At 45.2% G+C, this 25,258-nt stretch overlaps 1 protein-coding gene and 1 pseudogene across 1 annotated transcript; both read left to right on the forward strand.

Annotated features, from left to right (window-relative positions):
• Nucleotides 1–8,934: 8,934 nt before the first annotated feature.
• LOC146662871 (uncharacterized) lies at nt 8,935–12,212 on the forward strand (annotated as a pseudogene).
• Nucleotides 12,213–16,391: 4,179 nt separating this feature from the next.
• LOC146662872 (fatty acid synthase-like) lies at nt 16,392–22,503 on the forward strand. Its single transcript, XM_085415440.1, has 3 exons — nt 16,392–18,572; nt 18,658–19,053; nt 19,205–22,503. Exons 2-3 carry the CDS (start codon nt 18,767–18,769, stop codon nt 19,233–19,235), a joined length of 318 nt encoding a protein of 105 aa, XP_085271566.1. The 5' UTR covers nt 16,392–18,572; nt 18,658–18,766; the 3' UTR covers nt 19,236–22,503.
• Nucleotides 22,504–25,258: the final 2,755 nt, after the last annotated feature.

The following is a 25,258-nucleotide window of genomic DNA, read 5'->3' on the forward strand; positions in this document are numbered from 1 at the left end:
ATTCGGCCACTTTGGAGGGTTTTCCAGCATAGGCTGAGTTTTTAAGGTCATGCTAAACCATCTCAATCTGATTGCAGTCTGCACTTTGACCAGGTCAAAACCTCCATGTTGTTTTTTGAGCCAGTCAGAGATAGAATAGAATAGCCTTTATAGAATAGAATAGCCTTTATTGTCATTGTACAGAGTACAACGAAATTGGAGTGCCACTCCCTTGGTGCAAGTTTCAATAATAAATATAAATGTAAAATATAAAAGGTACAAAAAAAACAATCGTAAGTACTCAAACAATAGTATGTACAATATATACAGGATAGCAGCATTAATATAATGACAGTATGAATAGCAGCATAATATAATGACAGTGACGGTATGGAATAGGTTCAATTGTTTTTGTGCTTATTTACTACGGTGATAGCTCTGGGAAAGAAGCTATCCCTGAATCTGTTTGTCCTGGTTTTATGTGACCTGTACCGTCGGCCTGACGGTAATAGTTCAAACAGTTGGTTGCTGGGGTGAGAGTGGTCCTTGATGATATTGCCAGCTCTGCTGAGGTACCGAGAGTTTGCAGTGACCTCCAGGCTGGGCAGAGAGCAGCCAGTGATCTTCTGGGCTGTGTTGATGACCCTCTGCAGTACTTTCCTGTCTGCAGCTGAGCACCCTGCATACCATGTTGTTATGCCGTACGTTAGGATGCTCTCTATGGTGGCTCTGTAAAATGTCACCAGCAGCCTCTCCTCCAGGTTGTTCCTCCTGAGCACTCTCAGAAAGTGGAGACGCTGCTGGGCCTTTTTAACCACCGCTGTAGTATTTGCAGTCCAGGAGAGGTCATCAGAGATCTGCATGCCCAGAAACCTCATGGAGTGTACCCTCTCCACACAGCTCCCGTGAATGTAAAGTGGGGCCGGGTCTGCTCTGCCCTTCCTGAAGTCCAAGATAAGTTCTTTAGTTTTCGTGGTGTTCAGTTGGAGGTTGTTAACTGAACACCACTCAGTCAGTCTGTTGACCTCATCTCTGTAGTCCGACTCATCCCCCCTTGAGATGAGTCCAACCACTGTGGTGTCATCCGCGAACTTTATGATGGTGTTTGAGAGATGGGTAGGGGAGCAGTCGGATGTGTAGAGCGTAAACAGGAGGGGACTCAAAACACATCCTTGTGGAGACCCGGTGCTGAGTGTGATGGTGCTGGACCGGTGGGGGCCGAGTCTGACAGACTGTGGTCTATTTGTCAGGAAGTCCTTGATCCAGAGGCAGATGGGGGTGGAGAGTCCCAGGTGAGACAGTTTCTGGACCAGGATCTCCGGGATGATATGATTGAATGCTGAGCTGAAGTCCAGAAAGAGCATTCTCACATAGCTTCCTCGGTGCTCCAGGTGACTCAGCGCAGTGTGGAGCGCTATGGTGATAGCGTCCTCGGTGGAACGATTTGTCCTGTAGGCAAATTGGTGGGGGTCCAGAGTGGGAGGCAGACCGGCCCTGATGTGCTGACAGACCAGTCTCTCAAAGCACTTCATCACTACAGGCGTAAGTGCAACAGGCCTGTAGTCATTTGGGCTGGCCACAGCTGTCTTCTTGGCGATGGGGATGATGGTGGAGGTTTTGAGGCAGGGCGGGACGGTGTTTGATGACAAGGAAAGGTTGAAGATTTTAGTGAAGACTCCGGTCAGTTCGTCAGCACATGCTCTGAGAACCTTTCCATGTATTCCATCAGGACCTGCCGCCTTCCTGGGATTCACTGACCTTAGAACACACCTCACTTGGTGCTCCCTAAGTGTTAGTGTGCCAGTGCTGGGGGCGGGTGGAAGTGGTGTGGCAGCTGAGGGCTTGGTCGTCTCAAAGCGGGCGAAGAAACGGTTTAGATCCTCAGCCAGTGAGGCATCAGTCCTAGATGTTGCCTGGTTATTGCTTCTGTAGTTGGTAATGTGATTGATCCCCTGCCACATTTTTCTGGGGTCGTTGTCAGCAAAGTGATCTTCAATCCTCCTCCTATAGGCAGCCTTAGCTTTCCTGATGCCTCTACTCAGGTCTGCCCTGGCCGCCCTATACGCAGCCCTGTCCCCTGACTTGAAGGCAGTGTTGCGGCTTTTTAGGAGGGATTGCACTTCGCTATTCATCCAGGGTTTTTGATTTGGAAATACCCTGACCCTTTTGTTGACGGTGACATTGTCAACACAGTTCCTGATGTACGAGAGTACAGTGTCCGTGTACTCCTGGAGGTTGTGGCTGGAGAATAAATCCCATACAGTTGTTGAGAAGCAGTCCTGCAGTTGAGAAAGGGCTCCTTCAGGCCAGGTTTTTATTGTCTTTGTCTGGGGCTTTGTTTTTCTCAGCAGGGGGGTGTAGGTGGGGGTGAGGGACATGCAGAGGTGGTCAGATCCAGCCAGGTGGGGGAGGGGTGTCGCTCTGAAAGCATGCCTGATGTTTGAATAGACATGGTCCAAAGTGTGTTCTCCTCTCGTAGCAAAGTCCACAAACTGGACAAATTTAGGAAGCACAGTCTTTAGGCACGCTTTGTTAAAGTCGCCGGCGACAATAAAAACCCCATCGGGGTGGGCAAGCTGTTGTTTGTTTATGGTGTTGAGCAAGAGGCTGAGAACCGTGCTAACGTTAGCATCCGGCGGTATATAAACAGCTATCACAATAACTACTGTAAACTCCCTCGGGATGTAAAAAGGTCTGCACGAGACTGCCAGAACCTCCAAATCAGGAGAACAGTGTGTGTGAATGATCCTGCTGTTACAGCACGACTCGTTATGCACGTAAACACATAGCCCCCCTCCTCTGCTTTTACCTGAGTTGCTGTTTCTGTCATGCCGGTGTAGCGTGCGGCCTGCTAACTCGACTGCAGCGTCGGGAATCAGCGGGTGAAGCCACGTCTCCGTAATAAGAATAATGCTGCAGTTACGTGCAAAGCTTGTGTTGGCTATCTGTAGCTCCAATTCGTCAAGTTTGTGGGTGATGGATCTGGCGTTCGATAGGAAAAGGCTCGGAAGTGCTGGCCGGTGTGGATGTTTGCGTAGCCTAGCGTCTGAGCCCGACCGGCATCCCCCCTTCTGCTTTCTTTCCCTCCGTCGCCTTCTACGCTTGCTGGGCGGGCAGACCATCCACGGTGACCCTGGCGGTCTCGCTATCTCCACCAGGATGTTGTGTGTTCGCTGATAGTCGCCAGAAACAGACAAACTATATTTAAAACCTAGGTCAATTAGGTTCTGGCGACTGTAAGAGATGGCGGCGTTGCAAACATTCAAAAATATCCACATTAAAAGTAAAAACGAGCACCAAACTGGAGAGCTAAGAGCCGCTGCACCCGTGCGCGCCGCCATCTTGTTGTGATAGATGATCTTGCTGCTGTGTTTTGCATTATTGTCCTGGTGCACTTGAGCTTCAGGGCACATTAAATGAGACAAGTGAGGCCTTCAGGTTTTCCACATTTTCTGGATTAAGGCCCTCATCGTGGATCGATTCCCAAAGCGCTTGAAATGCCTTTGTAACCCTTTCCAGACTGATAGAGTTCAGTGTTTCTTAGCTGTTTCTTTAGATGTCCACGATGTTGTTTTCTGAGATCTTTTAGTCAACTTCACTTTTTTTTTGCCTGTCCCATTTGGTTCTTTAGCCGTCAGAATTGTTGTCTGAAGACCAACAAGGAGACCCAATGGATTTACTTTCCCAAATGGATCATCGTGGCATTGTCGTATTGGTCCATTTGATCGACCTTTGTTGTTATTATTTATTTTATTTTATTTTCAGTTGTTACAGACGGGACAGACATGACTGAGGAATAGGAAAGGGAGAAAGAACGATGAAGGAGAGGAGCAAAGAGCAAAGAAAAAGTGAAGAACAATATTCACCTTATGTTTAATTTCTACCTTCATTAAAGAGACTCAGAGAAAGTTTGAGGTTAGATAAATAACTTGTAACCAGGTACATATCTGAAAATTTCCTTTGTGTAATGTATTTTCTTATTTTTGTTGCATGAAGAATCTGTGTATGTGGACACTCACTATTTGCCCTCTTTTTCAGGTCCTCACGTGTGTCCTTTACAAGCAGAGACTCACTGATAGACGACTCTGTTACCAGTTCTAGGGCTGACGCACCCACCCACGTCCCCACCCCCGGTGTATCCTTTATAGGTATGCAAGTTTCTAAATGAAATAAATCACATTGACCTTAAAAATGTGGTTAATCTTAACCAAAGTCCTCAGTTATGGGAAAATGAACTGGAAATGCAAGTTGTGCAACTTCACAACCACAAAAAGATTAGACCTGCTGAAACACGTCCCCCTGAACCAAAACTGAGTCCACAAAGACACAAAAACAGTTCAAAACAGGGACGCAAACGTCCAAAGAGGTCAGAAGGTCAACCCGGGGGGCGACAGCACAAAAGTTCACAATTCAGGGGCCGGCCACGTGAAAAAGTGGAGACAGGTCAGGGGGCCGACCGTGCGGAAGGCAACGGCGGCGACTCAGGCGAAGGCGGTCTGGGGGCCGACCACGACGGCGATGACGTAGAGACAGGTCAGGGGGCCGACCGTGCGGAAGGCAATGGCGGCGACTCAGGCGAAGGCGGTCTGGGGGCCGACCACGACGGCGATGACGTCCGGCTAGAGGCCCAGAAACTGGCCGACGATGCCAAGGTGCTGGATGTACTTTGGACGGGGGTGTAACAATCGCTGGACCAGGCGTGGAGGACGAAGGCTCGGAGGCCGGACCAGGCGTGGCAGAAGCAGAGGCCGCGGCTGGACCAGGCGACGCAGAAGTAGATGGTGGCTGGACGGGCCCCTCTGACCCTCCAGCTGACGTGGCTTGAGGCTGAACGGGCCCCTCAGACCCTCCAGCGGAGACAGGAGGCTGAACGGGCCCCTCGGACCCTCCAGCTGACGTGACGTGAAATGGTGTGGCTGCTGCAGGGTGCCGGAGTGGCACACCCAGGCATTCAGCTACGGATGCAGGATGAGCAGTTATGGAGACCCCTGGCAAAACAGAGAGCTGAACAGGGGGCTGAGCCGTTACTCTGGCAGAAGAAAGATGCCGCTGACTCTCTGGGGAATTTAATGTAACATCACACGGTTCATTTCCCACCAGATCGCCCCTGAAAACATTATTCATTTGGTCACCATCTGGTTCAGAACCCAGAACAGAAATGTCCATGGCAGTCTGAGAGAAAGTGGTGTCGCAGCCAAGTACTAGGTGTGTGTTCCTTTCAGAGGTCTGCCTGTCATTGTCCAAATTCATATTCTCGTTTTCCTTCACAAACATAAAGTCAGAGTCTTTATTCTCAGTCTTTGGTTCTTTTAACTCAGAAACAGAAAAACACAAACTCAGATTGGCTGCCTCACCCTCACCAGAATTACATTGATTAATCTTGAACACACAGGCAGCATCTACCCCATAATATTGCCCAGAGTCAGTAACAGTCTCTGCACCATCTCTAGCGGAAATCTCGCCATCCCTAGCAAGCAAGTTAACTGTTATGGACAAACCCTGTTCGAAAGGTGGACCCCCAAGGCTCTCAGCACAGTTTATTTCCTCTGTCACAGGAAGACAACGTGACGTTTCTTCAGTCTCCACCTGTGACAGGGTTTCAGTCACCAAAGGGGCTAGTTCGACCACATGAGCTGCATTTATAACTGAACCGTTCCTAGAAACATGATTAATCAGTTCATGGCTAGGTTCCTGGACATCCATTAAGTCGGCACAACTGGTCAAAGAAAACTCATTCACGTTCATTTTGCAGTCATGTGATGGCCTTGTAACCTGATCAGAGTCTGTGCTTACACATACAGCAGTTACACTTCCTTCTGATGGGACGGCTGGCACTAGGTTAACGCCAAGAGTCTGAATAAACTCTTCTGTGATTGGTTTGACAGAGCCATTAGCTTTAGCAGAAAACACATTAGGCACAAATGAAGCAAAAGTGACGCTGTCAGAGGGGATTGAAGCTTCATTATGCTCTGACTGACAGGAATCATGCGGCTCGGCCTGGTATTTGGCAGTCTCAGGCCTGCATTCCCCAGCTAGCCCTCCACCAGAAGCTGACTTAGACAGAGACTCTGAGTCATCTATGAATGGAGGTGCAGCTAACACAGTGTCTAATAGAGCTGTGGCTGCCAGTGGTGGTGCAGACTGTGAGCTTACTATAGCAGTAGTACTCCCAACCAACACCCCATCTTGAAATGATTTAGAAGAATCAAAAGAACATGGTTCCAAATTTACACAAACTGACGGTAAAACATGACCATTAGAGACAGTATCGGAGGCCCAGATCTCAGCCTCAGCATTCACTGCGCCCTGCGGGGGGCTGGAGCTACATGGTTCAGACATGTGTGCCCCATCTTCTTCCGGGGGGCACAATTCACTCTTAGAGTTCAGAGCATAGACCACATTGCCATTACTGTTCTCTTGATCTGGAACACAAAACTCAGGTGAATTGTGCTTGTTGAGTACAGGAGTGAGAGCATCACTCAGAGATCGCTTTGAATTGTTCTCCTCTGGTTTACACAATTCATAACAAGTAGATGAGTCACAAGATGGATGAGCTAAGGAACAGTCAAGTTGATCACCGGGTACAGACAGGGTGTCATTATTAAAGTCACACCGCTCATGACCAGAGGTTATATCACCACCCTTCACACCAAACATGAGTTCGTGATCAATACTTTCATCGTTTAGCAAGAGAATGGGTGGTGTTGAGGAGCACTGGGTCGCTATCGCTCCTCCAGCACATGTAGAAATTGTCTTTATCTCTGGAGCATCTGCGAACCCTTCATGGCAGTCACATTCCAGCAATTTAGGAAGACTTTGAGGCGAAAGATTGTCACTAACCTCTATTATTAACGGAGTCCGAGAGGAAACGAGAGTTCCACCAACCTCCAGCTGCTGCATGGTGCTGCGGCGACGTGGATGTCGCCTCTTCCTTGAGGAAACCACTGAGGCTGAAGCATTGGCTGTTGGGGAAGTGAGGGGTGGCAGACCCTGGCAGCTCCGAGGGCCCCCGAGAGCCAGGCGTGTTCCCCGAAAGATGTGCTGACAATCGGGGGTGAGCCATGGCTTTCCCCGGAGCTCCTCCTCTACGTGGGTGCAAGCTGCTTGCTGCCGCTCACAGAGGCCGGACTCCATGATTTCCGTAGTAGGTCTTTCTGAACAACTAAACACAGTTCTGTTGGCTTTGGAGCACAATTCCGCTATAGCTTCCGGCCCCGGCAAATCAATGCTCATCTCCCTCTTCTCCATAGAAGGATCGTGAGGCACAAAAACACAGTCACTCACCGGAGTTAGCGTGGTGCAACGGCGGCGCCGGCGGCGCTTCTTTCTGGTAGCTGGTGCGATGGACGCTGATGCCACCAAAGCAGAGGGTGACGTAGCGGCAATCTCATCCTCTGCCCATATCCTCGCTAAAGGCGAGGCAGGGGAAGTGAAGTCCGAGCGGGGTGGAGAGGGCGAGCGGCTGGTAGGCGGTGCAACAGGTGTGAGTTCCTCCTCCAGAATGAGCCAGGGCTTCCACCGGAGCTCGTCCTCCCGATAAGCCCGTAACACCTGCTGCCGCTCTTCCTCACCAAAGTGTATGGCCTCCGTCATCTCCGTGCGCCGCGCTGTGTGGCCAGACCGCGGTGAAGACCCGGAAGCCGATGAGGCGCGAGCGGATGGTGTGTCGGTGGTGAGCCTCACCGTTCCGACCCCAACTGCGTCTGGCTCGCGAAGCAGCGGGGAAACAGGACAACAGCAGGGCTCTGGCGGCGCAGCCCGCACACTGGGCAGCTGCGGCTGCGGACGGAGTTGGAGAGCGGTGACGAGAAAGTCAACGATCAGCGGGTGTAGTGCCTCCCATAACCAGGGAAATACAGACGCGCATACTCCCACTTGGCGGGCTAACTCCTCCCGTTCCTCCACTCCGGAACACTGCAGCCATTTACTACATAGCGACTCCACCGTCTGGATGATCTCCCTCTCTTGTGTCGCTGGGTCCGGCATGGTCGCGTCGTACTGTCACCGTCGCAGTGGCAGACCGTGTGGAGAGTGTGTTGAGGACCCAGGTGCGAACACAAGTGAGGATACGGGAGTGCACTTAAACAAAAGCGAGCCTTTTATTGTGGCTGATGATCACGAAAGAAACAAACAAGAATGAGGGCAGCACAAGAGCAGTAACTAAACAAACCTAAACTGGGAACAAACTATGCTATGGCTGGGGATACAAAAGACTGGGCATGGGAACACGGAGGGTGGGAACACAGACGACGCGACACAGACTACATGAAACACAGAGACTAAATACACGAGGGATGATCAGGGGAAGTGGCCACACATGGGAGCACAGCTGACAAAGATAAACATAACAAGACATGGCAGGAGTAAACAACACTGACGGGAGACTGTCAAAGTAAAACAGGAAGTACACAGAGGTGCAAACAGGAGGAGAGAGAGAGCACGGGCATAGTGGGCTGGGGAAACATGGAATGAAACACAAGGAGGGGAGACGAGGGCTCACAGATACATGGAGGGGCACACAGGGGGTAAAAGTCACAAGGGGAAATCAAATAAGGAACAATACACAAAAAGACATGAATACTAAGACTGCTGGGCCAACATGGCCCAGGATCATGACAAATACATGGGCATTTTGGTCGAGTCCACTCCATACCCCTACACAAAAAGTGTAGGAGGTAATGCACACGTAAACTGGTGTTTGTTGAGAATGATACCACTCATGATTGGTGACAAAGTACCAGAAGATGAGCCTGCTTGGGAGGTTTTGATGACCCTGAAAGATGTTGCTGAGCTTGTCATGGCTCCTCTCCACACAGATCACACAATAGGATACATGCAAAGTAAGATCTCAGAACACCGTTACAGATATTTAGAAGTGTTCCCAGAGGAGAAACTGAGACCAAAACATCACTTTCTCGAGCACTATCCTTTGCTTACAACTGTTTACGGGCCACTTGTACATTTCTGGACTATGCGATTTGAAGCCAAACATCGATTCTTTAAAAGGATTGTGAGGCAGACTGGGTGTTTTAGAAACATCCTCATGACAATGGCGAGAAAACATCAATCGATGATTGCGTATCATACCCACGATTACAACCACCAAAGGCCAGCACTGTCAGTGTCCCAGAAGACTCCAGTGGCAGTCGATGTTCTAAAAGACAGCATTAAGGAGTCCCTTGCAAGGAAGTTCCCCAGGGAAGACTTTGTGAACATGACAATTAAAGCAACCATTTTAGGCACAGACTATAATATTGGCATGATGCTGCCGTTTGGCTCAACAGGAGGCCTACCTGACTTTGCAGAAATCCATCAAATAGTCATTGTGCACAGAACTCCTGCTTTTGTTCTGAAGTTGCTTAGAGGCTGTGAACACCTGAGGAGTTTCAAAGTAGAGCCCACAGGAGAGACAGAAATCCTTAAACATTCTGAACTGAAAGAAACATGGCTGCATACAATACAGCAGATGGCCGTATGGTGTCCCTTAAACACTTCATTTGCACATCAGAGTAAGTGTAATGGGTTGATTATTTCTGTTATATCAAATGTTTGTGCACTTATTGAAATTATTGAAAAAATATATTATTTTACCAACAACTATATGGGCGGGCGTCCTGTCTTATTTGTTTATTGTAATGTTTATTTAACAGGAACAATACATATAACATTGAAAAAGAAAATGGAAACATGATGCATACTTAACCCTCCTCTATTCTATTGCCCTTATCTCCCTCTTCTTAAAATGACAATCAAAAATTATTTATTCCAAATTCTACTGAACTAAATCTCTGCTTTTATTTCTCTGGCAGAAGATAATGAAGAAAATATATGCATGTAAGCTTATCAACTATTAATAACCTGTCTCAATTTCTTTTCTTTCTCTGTCTCTACAGCTGAGGAAACACAAACCAAACAACAATGGCAGTCCAGTTAAGAGTCGTTTTAGAAGAACACAGCATTCAAAAGTTGACACTTCCAACAGGAATTCCTAATACAGTGGACGGGGATACATGGGGAATTTGGACTGCTATACCAAGACAAAGACTTTGACAATCAGTTTTTCAGTGTCATCTCGACTGCTGACTTGTATGACAAGGCCACTGTTAAAGTGATCCTTAAAGAGCCAGTAATCACCCTTGACTTACAACCAGCATGTGAATCAGGATCATCGTCTGCATTGAACTCTTCGACTTCAGTGAGCACCCATCCTGCAAGTACTACTGAAACGGACATCTGCCCTGCCAGTCATGATGCACCCTCACAGGTGTCCGACTGCGCATCGTCAAGGTCCAGTGACACCATCATTCTCCCTGATTCATGTCGCCCTGCTGCGTGGCCAGTGCCATTTCAAGTACCGGAGTTTTCCCGAGACATACAACTAATCCTCGCTGAGGCAAACAACTCATATCGCAACACTGGAAGACCTTTCATGGATGCCAGTGTTAAATCAGCAACAATGCAAGACCTTGCAAAAGTAATTTTTTCGTACACTGCTTACCCAACCAATCAGCAGATCCTCTCAGTGCCTGAAGCCTTGGTTTCAAAGTTTGCGTGTCTTAAGGAGCCAGGATCATTTGCCGGCTTATATGGCTGGCAGCAGCGCATAAAAAACAAGATGCACAATTACCGTGCCAAGCTAAGATCTCGAAAATTTTCTTACCCGGAAATTGAAATTAATGCCTTAAAAAGGAAGCATCCAGCTGATGCAGTGCCATCAAAGAATGTAAAAAAGCCAAAAAAAAGCAGAGGTTAATTATCTCCCTCCGCATCCTACTGGAGAAACCCAAGAGACACTGGAGAAAGAGAGGCTGGAATTAATTTATGAAATAACAAAGAAAAACAACGCAAAGATAATTGCAGAAAAAATGAATAAAACGTTCTCTAGCCGAAGACTTGGAGTGGTCAGCCTCTGCCCCTCTGTGGGTGAGTTAAAAGAAAGGTGGCCAGCATTATTCACTGAGGCTCAGGTGAGTATGTGTGATAACTATTCCTATCCACCAAAAAACAAATGTCAAACAAATGTCAACAAATTGAAATGTCATTTTTTTGTCCCTTTACTTCTTAGCTCATCGAAGAGTTCAGACGCATCACCACAGTTTCTTTGGTGGAGACATTCATGCTGAAACTTGATGAGTACACACCAGGTCTTTTGCAGCTTATGCCTGCCAATGATGAGACCTCTGCTGGACACTTTGAATGACCTATGTTATTTGACTTTTTTCACAAATATGTAATTATGGAGGGCTGCAGTGGGTAGCAAGAAGGTCCTGGGTTCAAATCCCGGCCCAGGGTCTTTATGCATGGAGTTTGCATGTTCTCCCTGTGCATGTGTGGGTTCCCCCCGGGTACTCCAGCTTCCTCCCACAGTCAGAGAGCATGGCTGTTAGGTTAATTGGTCTCTCCAAATTGTCCTTAGGTTTGAGTGTGTGCGTGGTTGTTTATCCTGTCTGTCTCTATGTTTCCTTGTGATTGGCTGTCCAGGGTGTACCCAGCCTCTCACCTGTTGAAAGCTGGAGAGAGGCATCAGCCATGTTTTTGTTTTTAAGGAATTCAGTCTTAATGTAAGTAAATCACTCGACTTAGTCTTTTCACTAAATTGTATCTCCCTACAGACACAGAGCATTGAGAAGAAAAGGGATCTCCTTATCTGCTGCCTCATTAGCTACCTCGGGGAAAGACAAGAAGATCTTTTTCATGACTGCCAGGTTTGTCATATTGATAACAGTTCACTTATTAACTCAAGGGATCCTAATGTTCTTCTCTCCTATCCCCTGTTCTCCCCTTCTCTATCCATCGTGTCCACTCCCCTCTTCAGATCAACTGAAATATATTGAAAAAGCATCTTAAATAAAATAAAACATGTGTATGCTTTTTGTTTCTTTCTTTTTAACACGTAGGAATGTGAGGATTACACAGACAATATGATGAAGGTGATCGTGATCCACAACATCATGGCTGAGGAGGATCCATCAGATGTGTCCGTTGTGATTGAGGGAAACCAAGTGATGGAGGGATGTGGAAGCCGAGCAAAGGCATGTGTACTGCTGATATATGCCCTCAACCTCGAATATCCGAAGGAGCTGAAGAACACATCTGACACTTTTCAAAAACTGTTTTTGGAACTTGAAGGGGCGAAACTACTGAAAAGGGTCCACGGCCTCAAAAATAAGCTTATGCAATGCACACACCTTTCCCCTCTTGTTCCCAGAGGACATAGCTTGGTGGAGCTGTAATTTTTCTTCTGACAGCAAGCACAGAAACTATTGCATGTTGGTGTTAGTGTTCTGTTCTATCTATCCATATGTTTGATAACGTACATGCACAGAAACAACTTGTAGAGTTTCTGTGCTTTTGGCTTTTAAAATGGACTGAGTGGCCTTTGAAAGTGTTGTCTGCATTAGCTGTTGTGTTGCACTTTATTCTGTATTTTTATGGAATAAAAACTTTGAGATGAGGAACCATTTGAATATATATATATATATATATATATATATATATATATATATATATATATATATATATATATATATATATATTTTTTTTTTTTTTTTTTTGGGGGGGGGGGGGGGGGGGGGGGGTGCATTTTACCTTATATGAATAGGTAATGTTTATCAACTGATAATAATTAAATTTTATTAGTAATTATCAGGTATTACCAACTAGCAAACAGGAGATAATTTTACCTAATTTCAATGAGTAAGTAGCTGTTGAATGTATACATAAATATGGGGTAAATTTTACCCAATTTAATTAAGTATTTCATAGCTTTTTATTGAAGTTATTTTATACACAATATATTGAACTAAATCTACCCCAAAAAAGTCAATGCAAATTGTTACCTCAGATTTATTGGGTAGATTCTATAGATGACTTCTTACAGTGCAGCCAGAAACATGTTTCCCCACTTTCACAATGCTGAGGTGTCAAATCCACAACCCCCAACAGATGATTTGTTACACGCGGGTGTGAAGGGCAAGCTTTACTTACACAGCCTCACACACAGTAGATTTTTAAAGTTTTTTGGGTGCAGTGGTTTAGCCACAGGTGCAACATCCACTTTTGATAAAGATCACTCCACCTGTTTATTTCTTAAGAAATGAAGCGTCTTTATTAAGCTCCTATTTATAAATGTCTACACAATAATAGACACCATGTGCTCTGTGACATTATAGTCTTCTACTGCTGCTTCCATTGGTTTGCATTTTAAACTCCCAACCTTTCAGGTTGTTATGAACGGCTTATATTTCTAACATTTTGTGATGTAAAAGTGAACCATGTTTTTTTTTTATTTTCTGTGTGATGGAAGGATTAAGACACGAGTTATTTAAACAATTATAAATGACAGTGTGATGGCCATAGTACTTTATATGGGCCAAATGTGTTAAGGATAATGTTTATCAATGTAAAATTGCAAAGAACTTGTGGATAGAATATAACATTTTGTAAACAGTTACCTCAGAAGCTGTACTGTCAGCCCTATGTATGTAAGGTAAAACTTTCCACAGTACTTCCACTTAAGTAACTAAACACATAAAGTCACTCTTACCAATAATCCACTGCTCCTTGAAAAAAAGTAGCACAAACAGACAACTGACTGAGCAATGATAAGTAGAGCTACCCGAGGCCGATACTCAAGCAGAAGAAAATTAAAAGTTGTTGTTTTTGTGGCTCGAAAAATTAAAGAAAGTATGTTTAATAATTCAACAAGACCCGCACCTTCAACACATGTACATTCAAATTTTGGAACAGGCTCAACATTGCTGTTGTTCAATAGTTTTTATCCGTTCGAAAAAGTCATTTTACGGCTTTAATGTTTCCAGCTGATAAGGAGAATGAGTGCATTTCAAATGTGCGTCCAAAGGCTTTAAACATCTGTGATAGGTTTGTAGCATAAACCTATTCGTTAAGGACAATTTAATTACACAGCAAAGCAAGACACGAGTAGGCAAAGTTCTTCCTGTTTCTCATGCACGGGAGAGAACCGGACAAACGCCGTTCCTTCGCTTGACCCCAGTTGCTCTCATCCGCTCCCCCGTAACACTGCTCTTTTATTGAGGTTACATGAATATGCATAGGTTCATTAACATATTACGTCTACATACAAACAAAGAGTACCTTGCCTGTGCGTTGTGTAAGTATGTGTGTGTGTGTGTGTGTGGGGTCAGAGTGTGACCCCATAAATGACTTCCCTAAACCTGCTGGTCTGGAAGTCCAACAGTTCATCTAAACAAAAGGCACTTAGACTAAAACAGATATAGCTACGTTTATCCTACCATAAAACAATAAGAGCAGGTACGACCTCTCCCATGCTCCCAGGATGTGGGCGTGAATGCCAGAGCACTCTGGAATGCACACAAAGCCTCTGCAGACTATTAAGGATCAAACCTCTACCAATCTACAACTAATTATAAAACTCTAAGCCTATATAAGTAGATATTTCTAAGCATAAATGACAATCAACAATACAAACCCTAACAATCTGCTTTGTCTGTAACGACAGTATCAAACTACAGAGCATTGTTTTTACTAAAATTCAACATTTTCCGATGAAAATTTGGCTGCTTTTTGTTTTTTTCACTGTAACACCCCCTCAATGCCATTTTTAGGATATTCTTGGTGATCCCATTTTTCATATTTATGCTTTTGGCACTGAGGGTATCTAATATACACATTGTCACTGTGTTTTGTACTACCAGCTGTGAGGACTCTGCTTTTGCTTTGAGCAGTCTGTTTTTATTTTGTCTCGTGAGTGTGTGTGTTTTTCAAACGAGATCCTCGTCAGTTTGATTTTGTTACCACAAACTTTGTCTGAAGTTCACAACAGAGGTGAAGAGATTTAAACACCCCAGTTTAAGGACGCAGCCAGGGGTTGGACCAGCTGCACAGGACAGGTGAAGCAGAGAGTGTCCGGGGAGATGTGCAACAGAAGCAGAGGGAACATTTTACAAGATGATAAATGGCAGATTTAGGTGATTAAGGATTTGTTGACAAGATTAAAAGACACGCCCGTCAGAGTTCAGATAAAACTGAGGTTATTGTAACGGGCGTAAAAATCTTAGAAACACTGTGGCTAACAAGATCCTTACTCTGGATGGCATCGTCTTGAGCCGCCTGTTGTAGTGATTTGGCACATTATAAGTAAAATTGAAACATACAATCCCATAGCACAACATCAACAAAAATAAAAATGCTTTTTACAGAAAAGAATTGTAACTTCACAATTCATCACCGGTTACGTGGGTACATAGGGTAAGTCCTCATCATTATCCCATAGCGGTTCCAGTAATCTCTCAGGGCCTTGGAAGGGTGGCCATGCCCGGTTTACCTCATCAATGTCGGGAGAGTCGCTGAAATACAAAAAAATATTCCTCGTTGTCAGTGTCCATAGTCCACAGTTGTGGTGGTGGAGCTCCACTCTGACACTGGTGAATACGGTGCATCTTCACTCCAATCTTCAAATGTAGGGTTCGTGGCTGGATCTTCAGAGACTAAAGATTGCTCAGGATCCCTGGTACCAAGTACCAGATATGTACCAAGTTCTGTCACTCTAACACTTAGAGTGTCAGAGTGACACTAACCACTAATCAACTGGTTAGTGACCCTAACCAGTTGATTGAGCAGAAGGGCTGGAAGATGCCATTTTCATGGAGAATTTCAAGCCCAACAGATGGGAATTACCGTTCTTTTCCAAAGTTGCAGCTGCTAGAGACACAGTGGCCAACTCTATGGTTTTTGAAAATTGCTGCCACTCCTACCAACACCCTTTAATAAGATCAACCCACTTCCAGATCACGCCCCCTTCTGTTATTTTATTTTGTATGAACTCAAAATCTTTAGAGTTTCATATTTATAAAGTATATCAAAGAATACATTTATACCATTGTATGAGCTACACTTCTTGTAAAAAAAGAAACTGATTGGAAATGCATTTGAGAAAAGCTCCTGCTGTGAGGGCACACACACACACACACACACACACACACGGACACACACACACACACACACACACACACGGACACACACACACACACACACACACACACACACACACACACGGACACGGACACACACACACGGACACACACACACACACACACACACGGACACGGACACACACACACACACACGGACACACACACACACACACACACACACACACACACACACACACACACACACACACACACACACACACAGAGAGAGGGGGGGGGGAGATCATTAATACAAACGATTGGAGCTGGTTTTGGATTCTCACTTGTTGTTGGCTTTAATATGAACAGTCACATAAAATTCATTCCAGTTTTTTTGCCTTTGCTTCAATTAAGATGTTTCTTTAAATCTACAGCAGCTTCCTTTTCAAAGAGTTTACTGACATAGTAAGGAAGTAGCTAGGGAACTCAGTAAGTATGAGCAACAATAGCTTAGGGACAGTTTCTCCAATAAAGAGGAATTCATCATCATCTGCAGTTCGTCAAAAAGTGGCGTATTAAAAACAATTCAGCAGACCCTCAGAGTGCGGATACAAACTGTTTTCAGCTGTAGAGGTAGAGGTACGCTTCATGTACTTATCAACATACAGTTCAGAGGCTTGCATTAGAGTGCTTTGGTGCTTGGGCCTCTTTTATTTAGCACGGTTATACCTTTGTGAATTTAGCTATCATATGTTTGACATGCAACTAAAAATTCGAAAATATATTTTTTAAATCAGTAACTTTGCAAATTTAGAGGAAATGTTTTCGGACAACATATGTGTCACATTTTAAACAGGGTTTGAATAATCTGCGCTGACATACAGACATTTATGCCCTGGGTATAACAGACATGCTTACCTTGTGAAAGGCCCTCGGATTTCTTGGAGCAGAGAAACACGCTGTATTGTTGCTTTTCTCTATTGTATAAGCAGCGCCCGACTGTCAGAAACGCTCTGTACAGGTAGCAAAGTTGGCTCAATGCACATCCAGGAATTAAACTCTTATGAACAGCTATGAATTCTACCTCTCTGCTGATGTGTTCCAAACAAACTATGTTTTCTACATGGCAAAATTGTGTGCTAACTACCTCACACCGCTGTGTCTGGGATCTGAAAAAATAAAAAGTTACAACGATATACCTTGCGGCAGTTGTGAAGTGCTGAGGAAAATACTGTGTGTCTGATGGGGTGTTTTTATATAGGTGGACTTGGTTTCAGTTGGGCTCTGAGATGCAGATATAAAGAGCAGGTTGCAAAGAGAAAGGTGGAAAAACTATGGAGGTTCGGTTAGTCAATAGGAGGTGTAATTGTCAGCCTGCAGAGATAAAGGTGTGGGGTGTAAGAAGATGTGAAAAACCTTTGGAGGTTCAGTTGGACACGGTTTCAGTTGACCTCTGACATGATAAGATAAGATAATGGAACTGTGTCAATGGAAAATTGTACTGAGTAGTCAGTATAAGCTTTTAGTGATATAAGAGGGCTGCAGAGAGGATCATTGGTGTCTCTCTCCCTTCCCTCCAGGACATTTACAGCACCCGTCTCACTAAAAAAGCCCTTTGCATAGCGGCTGATCCCACGCACCCAATGCAAAGCTTCTTCAAGCTGCTGCCGTCAGGGAGGAGACTGCGGAGTCTCCAGGCCAGGACCAGCAGGCTGAAGGACAGCTTCATCCATCAGGCTGTCAGGAAGCTTAACTCCCTTCCGATTCTGCCCCTTCTCCCCTCCTCTCCTCCACGGTCTCACTGAACTCTGTCACACACACACACACACACACACACACACACACACACACACACACACACACGTCACTGAACAAATGTATTAATTCCTGTTGTATAAATAAAGAAAGCAGACGGTGACAGAGCACAAGTCCGTGAGTGTCTCTTACGTGTAGGAGTGCTCTGTCACTTGTCCTCGCGAGTAAAAACGACTGCAGTGTTTGTGTTTTCTAACTCAAGTGTCTAAGCTGAAGAATTGCGGGGTGATTTAAAGAAATCCCCTGTCATTTAAATTGGTCCTTCGAGCTTAGCGATGGAAACAACAGACACATTTCTGTGACTCCAATCCAAGGTCTGACTGCCGTATCCTGGCGTCGTGGGAAGCCAGCACGGAAGTCTGTCGACAGCCCTCTCCAGGTAGAGGTGAAAGTAAAGGTGAAAGTAAAGGTGAAAGTCTAAAAACAATACATTTTATTTTCTAAAGTAACTTCTCAGTCAAGACGGTTTGTTTACATTTACGACGTCTTCCACCTTCCAGCAGGCGCCTCACTCGCTGTCTAATGCTGACGTTGCTGTCAGTGTTTGGATCCTGCATTATTACTGCATTATTACTGCATACTAGAATGATGGTCAGATCCCTTTGTTGGACTTCAATAGCTGCAGTGTCACATGACATGCAACGAAAACAAAAGCAAGAACGATGCTAACGATGTCGACTCAAGTTTCTCAATTATCAGATGCTAACATGCTAACAGCTAAACTACTGCCAGTTAACGTTTAAAGTGACCGTTTGTTGATGTTTGTTTGCATTCAGGTGTTGAAAGACGGTATGTTGGAGAATTTAACTCCTCAGCTTTATCTCGAAGTTAATAACCTAAAAATGACGGCACCATCAACCTGGACAGGTAAGTTAGAAGAGTGGCTCCTCCCTCTGTGTGTCACTGGGTACCATCATGAGCTGACCTCTGGATGTTTCCATCCCCTCTCTAGAGTAACAAGGAAACTGTGTCCAGAGCTCAGACACTTTGTGGCCTTCTCTTCAGTCAGCTGTGGCCGTGGCAACGCTGGCCAAAGTAATTATGGCTACGCCAACTCTGCGATGGAGCGCGTGTGTGAGAAGCGCCACTATGATGGCCTGCCTGGACTTGCAGTCCAGTGGGGTGCCATTGGTGATGTTGGGGTGGTTCTAGAGACCATGGGTGGGAATGACGTTGTGATCGGTGGCACCCTCCCGCAGCGCATGGCCTCCTGTCTGGAAGTGCTGGACTTCTTCCTGTGCCAGCAGCACCCAGTGGTGTCCAGCTTTGTGCTGGCGGAGAGGACGGTCGTAAAGAGTGAAGCAGGAAACCAGAAAGACTTGGGTGGACGCTGTAGCTCACATTCTAGGTAAGAGTCAGGTTATACCAAACTAGCGTTCATAAAGGTGTTATATAAGAAAAGACCGCCGTCCTGAGTCGCTTTGGTGATCTTTGAGGTTATTTTGTATCACAGACATCGACTCATTTCTTCGTTGTTTTTAACTTCTTCTCACTCACAGGTGTGCGGGATGTCAGCAGTCTGAATGCTGACACCTCATTGGCTGATTTGGGTCTGGACTCTTTGATGGGCGTTGAGGTTCGCCAGACTCTGGAACGCGACTATGACATCGTGAGGGATATCCGCCAGCTCACCATTAACAAGTTGCGAGAGCTGGCCAATAGCAAGCCAGAAGGACAAAGCGGTATGAAGAGCTGCTTTTTAAATGCAGAAAGATCTTTGAAAAGGTTTCAGGTTGTAAAAAAGCACTTATGTATTTGTTTAAATCGAGCTGTTAAGACTCTTGTTAATATGAAATGTGTTATCATGTGTACAAACATAACTGAGTACATCTCCACACACCCACCCACACACTGTGGGGGGGCCACAGCCCTGTCCTCCAGGGCATGGAGGAGATCAAGACTCCAGACATCCAGAGGCCCTCAGAACACAAGAGACCAAGGAAGACCAACAGAGGGGCAGCCGCGCCACTGTCCCAGTAAGAGCTGAGGAGAGTCCCAGATGAGGGCTCACTCAGCAGCCGCGGAGCAGAAGCCAGGGGGGGTTGCAGTGGCGCGCCCGTGAGCTCCGCCGGCAGCCAGCTGTGCCTGAGTGACCGAGCCCCAGGCCGAGAGGCGGAGGGCACCCCACCCCCCGAAGTGGCCCAAGCGAGCCCCAGGCTCCAGGCCCCGATAAGCGGCTGCCAAGGAGTGAGCTGCTGTGTACCTGGACGCCCATCCCCAGACACAAAGAACCACCAACGCACCGATGTCTGAGGGAGTCCGCCACTGGCAGGGGAAGTGGTGGTGGGGGGAGATAGGCCTCCAAACCTTGGAGGGCCTGAGATGTCCCCAGAGAGGTGGCGTCTGATACCCAACCTGACATATAGACACAGACATACAGGCACACACAGACACAAACATCCATTCCCACCCTCATGCTCTCACATGCACTTACTCCACACTCAACCAACGTGGAGACAGACATAAAGAGACGCTGTACACACGATCACACTCCCCAAGCGTACTCTACGAACCGGGTCTAGGTACCCTTGCCCCTGGAGGGGGGAACTGCACCCAGACCCAGGTGCTGTTACCCTTTTCCCTGCGGTGGGGGGAGGCAGACCGCCCCGACTCCGCAGCAGCAGGGAGGCCCCACACTCCAGACCGCAGTCGGACGGCCAACTCCTTCTCCTAGCCCCCCCGCTCCAGCAGGTCGCAGAGAATGGGGGTGAGAGAAGACTCCAAACCTCCCTCCACCCGCTCATTGTAGTGTTGATGCATGTGTGTTCTAAGGTGCATTTAAAACCCAGGAGGGCATGGAGCTACCTGCCAGAGAGCAGCAGGTAAGCGCATAGTCCCTCCTGCTAGCCCTCAATGTCTACGTGTATTTAAAATTGAGAGGTGGGCAATGACGCCAGGGGTGGGGTGAGGTTGTACACCCTGATGGTAATTTGGATTCCGTGCATCGTGCCCACCCCCAAGATCCTATATGTATGTGTAATGAGAGTGTGAGTAATGTGAATGTCTAAGTTGTGGGATAAAATTGAGGCAGAGGCAGCCAGAAGGGGACCGGGGGGGGGGGGGGGGGGGGGTGTAGCCTCCTCTGCACCCTGGTGACATACCCCTACTCCAAGGCCCTGCATGTGTGGGTGATTGTGGTGGAGCGGGAAGAGGGAGGCAGCTGGAGATTGGGAGGGAAGGGAGGGAGGGGCAAGTGGCCCCTCCCTGGGGCCAGCTCCCCCACTGACCCCAGTAGGCACCCCCATACTCCACAACCCGCTTGGGAAAGGGGGCCCAGGCCCATCCAGACCAGGGCCCAGAACAGCAGCGCCGCCTGACCCCACCACAGAGAAAACTGCACCCACCCCACCATCCACTCATCTTCCAGACTACACAAGACAATAGACACCCAGGCTGAGATCTTCCTCCACTTCCCATATATCTCTCCCCACCTTCAGAGTGAGTTCCTGGAGAGAGGCGAGCTCCTGCAAGATGTAACAGCCTCCCCCACCAGTTGAAGAGCCCCCAGGTGGCTCGATGCACCAGTGGCACCCTGCGCCAGGGCTGTGGCCCCCCCACCCCCACTAGGTGATGGAGCTCAGTGTGGATGTCCGGTGAATTGGTTTGGCAGTGTGAGCAGTTGTTGGTAGACGTAAAGCCCATCTTGAACATCCGATGACCTGTATAGTGCACTCTATGTAATATTTTGTATTGAATTAATTGAAGACTGGGATTTCTGATTAGATGAAAGGTTTTTAAGCAAATCTGAGACCAGAAGTTTAGGTCTAAGTTAACTGATAAATCCGCTTCCCATTTTGCAATAGGAAGTGATATTGATTCATCTGTTTTAGAAAGCATTCTGTATATTTTGGATAGTAATTTGGGGGTTTTAAGAGTAAGAAATTGAACCACACTTGGTGGTGTTTGTAGTTCAACTTGACCCGGTTTAAATTTCTTTTTTACTATGGATTTAATTTGTTGATATTCTAAAAATCTTTTCTTGTTGATCCCATATTGTGTAACTAGTCCGTCAAATGAAATAAATTCTGTTCCTTCTAGTATATGTTCTAAATATTTGATTAATTTACCACTCCAATCTGAAAAGTTTATCATATTATTGTTTTGTAATATGTCAGGGTTGTTCCAGATAGGTGTACGTTTGCATGGGATTAATGAAGACGCCGTCAATTTTAGAAACTCCCACCATGCTGTCAGAGAAGAGCTGATGTTGATGCTTTTAAAGCATTCATATCGTTGGATGTTTGAGCTGATAAATGGTAGGTCTGAGATCTCTAGATTATTGCAAAGTGCTTGTTCTACATCTAGCCAAGGTTCATCTAAGAGGGTGTGTTTTAGCCATCCTGAGATAAACTGAAGCCTGTTGGCTAAGAAGTAGTGCTGAAAGTTAGGCAGTTCTAGTCCTCCTTTATCCTTGGTCTTTTGTAGTGTTTTTAAGCTTATACGTGGGGGTTTATTTTTCCAAAGGAATTTGGACATACATGAATCTAGAGATCTGAACCAATCTTGTGGCGGTTTAGTTGGGATCATTGAGAATAAATAATTTATTTTTGGTAAGACCATCATTTTTATAGCGGCAACCCTTCCCATGAGTGATATGGGTAGACATTTCCATCTAGCCAGATCATCTTCTACCTTCTTTAAAAGTGGGATATGGTTTAATTTAGTTAGATCTGCAAGCTTGGGAGAAACATTAATACCTAAATATTTTATATTTCCCGATTGCAGTGGTGTAGAAGAGGAATTATGGAGGGAGCAATTAATCGGTAGAACTGTAGATTTTGACCAGTTAATTGAGTAATCTGATATTCTTGCAAAAGCGTTTATCAATTCAATCACCCCAGAGATATTGGTTTGTGAATTTTGGAGAAAGAGTAACACATCATCCGCATAAAGGCTGATTTTATGTTCCACGTTCTTGCATTTTATGCCCTTAATTACTGAATTCTGTCTAATTGCTGCTGCTAGTGGTTCAATAAAAATTGCAAACAGTGAAGGGGAGAGTGGGCATCCCTGCCTGGTGCCCCTCAAGAGACAGAAGTTGGAGGATGTCTGGTCATTTGTTCTGACACAAGCTGTTGGGGAATTATATAATATTTTTAACCAGTTTATGAAAGAGGATCCAAAACCAAATTTGTGTAAAGTTGCAAACAGAAATTTCCAGTTAACTCTGTCAAATGCTTTTTCTGCATCTAAAGAAAATATTGTAGTTTCTAGGTTTTTACTGTATGAGTAGTCTATCAAATTAAGTAATCTACGTGTATTTGTTGATGAGTGCCTACCTTTTATGAAACCAGTTTGGTCAGGATGAATTAAGAGGGGGGTTATTTTCTCCAGTCTCTTTGAGAGAGCTTTGCAGATTATTTTAAGGTCTACATTTATAAGGGATATTGGACGATAGCTTGAGGGAAATAAAGGGTCTTTGTCTGGTTTTAGCAGGAGATTAATGTTTGCAGAATTCATATTTGATGGAAGTCTGCCCTTTTCTTTAATTTCCAACAACGTTCTGTAGAAAACTGGTGCTAGAATCGTCCAGAATTCTTTGTAGAATTCTGCAGGAAAGCCGTCTGGACCTGGAGCCTTATTATTGGGCATACTTATCAGGGCTTCCTGGAGTTCACCTGGTGTCAGTGGTGAATCCAGTGCCATTGCTTGAGTGTCCAATAATTTTGGAAGAGTTATGTTGTCCAAAAACTGATCAATTTCTTTTTTAGATGGGTTTATTTGTGGTGAATACAACGTTTTATAGAAATCCCTGAAAATGTTGTTTATTTGTATCGGATCATATATTGTGTTCCCAGATGAATCTTGAACAGCACATATAGTTGTTTTTTCTTTATTTATTTTTAGCTGGTTTGCTAGAAATTGACCGGATTTATTACCATGTTCATAATTTTGTAAGCGTAGTCTTTGTACTAAGAATTTTGTTTTTTTATTAATTATCTCATTTAATTCTAGTTTAGTTTTGCGTATTTTGTTCAGTGTTTCCTGATCTTGGTGGGACGCGTAGGCTTCTTCTAGTGATTTGATGTTTTTTTCTAATTCCTGAATATTTTTGTTTTCTTTTTTTTTTTTTTGTGATGAGAAAGAAATTATTTTACCTCTCATCACAGCTTTCCCTGCTTCCCATAGAACAGAAGCAGATATTCCGGGAGTGTCATTATAGTCTAAATATGAAGTCCACTCTTTTTTAAAATATTTAATAAAGTCTTCATCTTTAAGTAGCGATATATTAAATCTCCAGTTTTTACTTGGCGTAGTATTATTCTTGTGCATTAGTGTTAAAGATACAGGACCATGATCGCTGACAGCTATAGGGTGAATCTCAGTGTCTGAAATGTCGTTCAGGAGTGAGCTGCTGACCAAAAAATAATCCAGACGAGAGTAGGAGTGATGGACATGTGAGAAAAAAGTATATTCCTTACTGGTGGGGTGAAGGGAGCGCCATGCAAGTCGCTCATATACTGTTTGATTATATTTATGGACTGCCAATTACGCTGAGTTCCCGCTGTATTGAGCCTATCCATGTCTTCATTTAGTCCAAGGTTGAGGTCGCCTCCAAGAACAAGTGTGCCATCTAAGTGTTCAGAGAGTGCACTGAAAAAACCGTGAAAGAATGAGGGATCATCAACATCTGGACCATATACACTTGCAATACATAGCTTTTTATCAAGTATAGATAGTTTAATGATTAAGAATCTGCCCTCTGGATCTATAACTGTATCGAGTACTGTGAAATTAATATTTTTATGTATTAAAATTGCTACTCCCCTTTGTCTAGAATTATAACAAGCTGAGAACACATTAGGAAACTCAGGTGTTTTAAGTTCATTCGAACCTCTAAGAGGTCTGTGGGTCTCTTGTAAAAGGACAACATCTGCCTGTAGTTTTTTGAGTTGGTTAAATATTTTTAACCTCTTTTCTCTGGAGCCTGCTCCATTTATATTCCATGTAATGAACCTCAGTGTACCCATAGATGTTTGTGTATAACTAGGGATGTATGCTGTGTGCGTCGCTTAGACAGGTGGAGAGAATACGTCACTTGTTCATAAATAAAGAGAAGGGGAGAGAGAAAAAATGTGTGGCGAGATGCTCCCTGAGTCTGACTATGTGTGTGCATATTTACTAATATGAGTAGGCTTGGCTTAAGTGTGTGTATCCTAAACGACTGTGTGCGCTGCGCTGTCTGACTGAAGTAAATGTGCTGCCGTTGAGCGCATGGTGCGTATGTGTTGAAATAAAGGATGTTGCTTGTGGATGAGTGTCGAAGCAGGTGATCGAGGCAGTGAAAGGAATAAAGAAAGAAACCAAGGACAGGGGTGAGCAGCATAAAACCAAGAGGGGGAAAAGAGAGGAAAAAAAAACGAGAAGAAAAAAACAAAAACAAAACGTAAACATTCCAATTAAATCACTGACGGAGAGTGACGGTGTTAATTCTGCTATGAAATCACACTTTAAGATGCGATTTGATACCGGTAAGTTAAACAGATGTTAATGCAAGTTAGTGTGAGTGGATAGGGAAAGGGTGTAGCTGATTCTTATCTGGTGTGAGGTTA

This window comes from Rhamphochromis longiceps, linkage group LG8 (assembly GCF_057381845.1).
Source record: "Rhamphochromis longiceps isolate RC_006_pf linkage group LG8, R_longiceps_female_GT1.1, whole genome shotgun sequence".
Classification (NCBI taxonomy): domain Eukaryota; kingdom Metazoa; phylum Chordata; class Actinopteri; order Cichliformes; family Cichlidae; genus Rhamphochromis; species Rhamphochromis longiceps.